This window comes from Humulus lupulus, chromosome 1, assembly GCF_963169125.1.
Source record: "Humulus lupulus chromosome 1, drHumLupu1.1, whole genome shotgun sequence".
NCBI classification, from domain to species: domain Eukaryota; kingdom Viridiplantae; phylum Streptophyta; class Magnoliopsida; order Rosales; family Cannabaceae; genus Humulus; species Humulus lupulus.
In genome coordinates this window covers 8,564,025-8,568,685 of record NC_084793.1, presented here as the reverse complement: position 1 = coordinate 8,568,685, position 4,661 = coordinate 8,564,025, and the positions used below count along the sequence as shown (strand labels likewise).

At 37.6% G+C, this 4,661-nt stretch overlaps 1 protein-coding gene across 1 annotated transcript; it reads right to left on the bottom strand.

Annotated features, from left to right (window-relative positions):
- Window positions 1-3,538: 3,538 nt before the first annotated feature.
- On the bottom strand, window positions 3,539-4,393 carry LOC133805667 (uncharacterized). Its single transcript, XM_062244041.1, has 2 exons — window positions 4,147-4,393; window positions 3,539-4,060 (listed from the first exon to the last, which is right to left on the bottom strand). Exons 1-2 carry the CDS (start codon window positions 4,287-4,289, stop codon window positions 3,739-3,741), a joined length of 465 nt encoding a protein of 154 aa, XP_062100025.1. The 5' UTR covers window positions 4,290-4,393; the 3' UTR covers window positions 3,539-3,738.
- Window positions 4,394-4,661: the final 268 nt, after the last annotated feature.

The window sequence follows — 4,661 nt, the reverse complement described above, 5'->3', positions numbered from 1 at the left end:
ATGGCATAGGCGTTTAGGCCATCCATCTAGTTAAGTACTGTCTTTTGTTCTCAATGAAATTAATGAAAAGGTTTCCAATAATGCACATGAAAGCTTTTGTGAAGTAGGTCAACTAGGCAAATCACACTCCCCACCTTTTAAACTCAGCTCTAATCGCGCCAAAAATCCTCTAAACCTGATCCATACTGATGTTTGGGGTCCTGCCCCTGTGTTGTCAAAAAAGAATTTCAGATTCTATATCCACTTTGCAAACCATTTCAGTCACTACACTTGATATATCCTCTCCGTGCTAAGTCTGATGCATTAAATGCATTTCTCCAATTTAAGAGTTTGGTTGAAACTCAATTTGAAAGAAAAATCAAATAATTGAGAACTGATTGGGGTGGGGAATTCCAAGCATTCACTCATACAATCACTGAAAATGGCATTGAATTCCAACATTCATGCCCTCATACATCTGCCCAAAATGAAAGGGCTGAAAGAAAATATTGACACGTTGTAGAAATGGGTCTCACACTCTTAGCTCAATCAGGTGCTCCTCAAAAAGCTGGTGGGATTCGTTTCAAACCTCTGTGTACCTCATAAACAAATTACCCACAGTCATTCTTAAAAATAAGTCAACATATGAGGTCATTTACTCGCAAAAAACTGATTATCAGTTTTTGAAAGTATTTGGAAGTGCTTGTTTTCTTTGTCTTTGTCCCTATCAATCTCACAAGTTCCAATTCCACTCTACTAAATGTATTAATCTAGGTTACAGTGAGTGTCACAGAGGGTACATATGTTTGAGTAGCACAGGACGATTATACATCTCCAGAAATTTCATCTTCAATGAAGATGAATTCCCTTGCAAAACTGGTTTCCTAAACACACACCAGGTCGAGAAACAAGTGTCTATTCAATATCCATTTTTGACAGCATCCTTAAATGTTCAGCCACAAACACATTCCTTACCTTCCACAAACTCTAGTGTTCAAGTTGATAAAACTCCTACAAGAAAGGTCGTTGAAATACAACCTGAATTGGATCATCACTCACCAAGCATTGATCAGGTAAGAAACAATGAAAATATCTCCACAGGTTTTGATTTATTTGATCATTCCTCTAGTTCTTCACACAGACTAGTTGAAGATGCTATGGAACCTGCTATAGATGATGAAGCAACACAAAATGTTGGCTCTACTCACCCCATGATTACACGCTCAAAGGCATGAATTTTTAAGCCTAAGGTATACATGGGACAATCGAATTGGCAGCGTATTAGTGAAGAGCCTACTTCAGTCGAGGATGCTTTAGCTCACAGTGGCTAGAAGAAAGCAATGGAAGAGGAATATTAAGCCCTCATGAATAACAAAACTTGGCGTTTGGTTCCAAAAACACCTCATATGAATGTGATAGGAAACAAATGGGTTTTTAAGGTGAAAAGAAACTTAGATGGAACATTTCAGAGATACAAAGCGAGGCTGGTAGCAAAGGGTTTTACACATAGGCCAGGAGTTGATTTTGGAGAGACATTTAGTCCTGTCATCAAGGCATCAACAGTTCGGATATCCATTGCAGTAGTAAGATCTTGGGATGTGAGGCAACTCAACATCAATAATGATTTCTTGAATGGAAAGCTTGAAGAAGAGGTGTTCATGAAACAACCTCAAGGATTTGAGAATGAGGAGAAACCTAAGTTTGTGTGCAAACTTGACAAGTCTTTGTATGGCACCAAGAGTGTGGTTTGACAGACTAAAAACAACTATGATTAGTTGGAATTTTAAAAATTCCAAGGTTGACTCTTCCCTATTTTTCTACAAGTCACCAACACAAATTATGTTTGTATTAATTTATAATGATGACATAATTGTGACAGGAAACAATGTTGAGAAACTCAGGCAATTCACAACCAAATTGAATCATATGTTCTCTCTAAAAGACTTGGGCCTCTGCACCATTTCCTTGGAATAGAAGTTCATCGAGACACAACTGGTATGTACCTGACACAATCGAAATATGTAGAAGAATTGCTTCAACGAACATGGATGCTTCATCTTAAACCCTGTTCAACTCCTATGACAGTTGAAAAGAATTTGTCAATTACTGATGGAGAACTCTTGGAGAATCCAACAATGTACAGGAGTGTGATAGGTGGACTACAATACTTGACGTATACCAAACCATATTTGAGTTTTGCTGTGCACAAACTCAGTTAATTCCTTAAGGCTCCAGCAACGGTTCATTGGAATGCAGCCAAAAGAGTTCTGCGTTATCTCAAAAGAACTCCTTAGCATGGACTTCATCTCAAACACAGTGACAGACTGGCTTTGACAGGGTATTGTGATGCAAATTGGGCATGCTTCCCTGATGATTGACGATCAATTGTTGGTTATTGCGTGTATCTTGGTGATTCCTTAGTATTTTGGTCATCAAAGAAGCAATAAGTAGTGTCTCGCTCTAGTATATTGTAGTTATTTAGGACATCCTGCAAATTTCAAGAAATTTTGAATAATTTAAAGTACCGAAAATATGATTCAAACTGTCTATTGCATGCATGCCTATTTTTTTTTATATGTGTGTGAAACAGGATGTTTGAACCATGTTTTCGGCACTGTAAATTATTCAGATTTTCGTAAAAATTTGTAGGATGTCTTAAATAAGTACAATGTACATCATCATATAAAAATATTTAAAATTATAATTATCCATGTACCGAAAACACGAAGAAAGCACAACATTAGGTCTGTTTTTGGGTGTGCACTCTAGAAGCCCCTTATACTATACAATGTACATCGTCATATAAAAACATTTAAAATTATAATTATCCATGTACCGAAAACACGAAGAAAGCACAACATTAGGCCTGTTTTTGGGTGTGCACTCTAGAAGCCCCTTATACTATATTATTACTTCAAAATTATAGAGAAGTTCTATAGTAGGGGTGTCAGTTTAGCCTCTACCAGTATGACATTTCTATTTTCGATATATATAGAAACTATAACCCAAATTTTATGATGATATATTGTAGTTATAGTAGACATCTCATCCGTGTTCAAAAAACTCTAATTATTTTACAATGCTGAAAACTAGAGTTCAAAATGGTTAGTTGCACGCGTAGAAAAAGAACACGAGTACAATTGATTGTTTGAACCATGTTTTGGGCATCGTATATTATTCAGAATTTCCAGAAAACTAGTGGGATGTCTGCTATATAGAACAATTTGAGTTATAATTTCTCTACGTGTCAGAAACATAAAACACCGATAGGGGCTAAGCTAACACCCTACAATAGAATTCCCCCAAAATTATACTAGACTTTTCAACATACAAATCTGTTAAAACTATCAATGATTTTGTAACATTCTAATCCTGAATTATTAGGATAGTTTTCGTCCTATGCTGTATGAAATGTCGACATAAATTAGAACCCCATTTTGTGACAGGCCTAAAGTGTGAGGTTAGTTTGGTACTTGACACGAGATTAGAACAAAATGTTATTTTATTTTGGAAAAATAATTCGAGTAATTTCAAGTTACGCAAATGACAAATTTCAAGAGAGAAGAAGAAGCAAATAAATGTCATAAATAAAATCAACGTAGACAGATTCAATCAGCTAATTATATTGAAATTCTCAAGAAACAAAGAACTTCACAAATATTTTCATCATCATAATTACCAAAAATCTAAACAACGCACGATATGTACGAAACTAGAAGGCACATTTCTATTGGGCCGCATGGGCCAAAATTCGGCCCATTAATTGCAAGCCTCATTGGCAATAGAGAAGTGTTGGGCCTGAAGGGCCGCAGCATCTTCAGAAACCAGTGCTTTGATAACGAGAGTCTTCACCGCCCAAGGAGTGTACGAAAACCCCTTTCTTGAGTAAGAGTTGAGCAGAGCCGCGGTTGCCTGCTTCAGCAGCCCACGGAAAGAGTCGCCCCGGTCGTTCCTGACCGTTGCTTCCAGCAAAGTCAGATCAGATCTGAACCGTTCGCGAGCTCTCGAACCAAACACCTTCGACACCGTCGAAGTCTGCGGCACCATCTTCGGCCACGCCTCTCTTCGGCTGCCCCAGTACCTGTAACCACCACAACCATAACACCCGAGTCAGCTCCCTCGTAACTCGGCCGAGTTGAATAAAAGAAAAGAGAAAAAGAAACTCACTTGGGAGTGCATCTTGGGGTGGTTCTGATGTAGAGGAAGCCTGGTCTTATGGCTGAAACAGAAGCTTCAAACGAGGAAAGAAAGACTGAGAAAAGAAAAAGAAGAAGAAGAAGAAGTAGACTCGGTTGATAAGGAGCTGCCATTTTTGGATCAGAGAAGCTCAGCTCTTCTCCTGTTATTTTAAATGTGGTTGTGACCGTTTCAGATTTGAAAATGTGACTTATTAGTGAGATTTTGTGTGATCCGGTTTCAAACGTATATATCTATCTTTATCAGCTCAGTGTTTTGTTCTCTTTGGAAGCTAGTTCAATTTACGATGCTACAGTTATTTTTGTCGGACGAAATTGCCCTTACTCGTTTTTCTATTAAGACTAGTGTAGCCGCACGTGATCTATGTTGCTCTTTATCATTTCTCAAACTAACTTATTTTGGGGAAGAGTAAAAGGTGGCATGCACCATGATATCTAAGGAATAAATGTTATGGTTTAGAATAAATATTATTTTTGTGACCCGAA

Coding starts and splice junctions, on each gene's coding strand:
- LOC133805667 (XM_062244041.1), bottom strand. CDS start 4,289: ATGGCAGCTCCTTATCAACCGAGTCTACTTCTTCTTCTTCTTCTTTTT. Junction 4,061..4,146: donor ACCCCAAGATGCACTCCCAA/GTGAGTTTCTTT, acceptor TGGTGGTTACAG/GTACTGGGGCAGCCGAAGAG.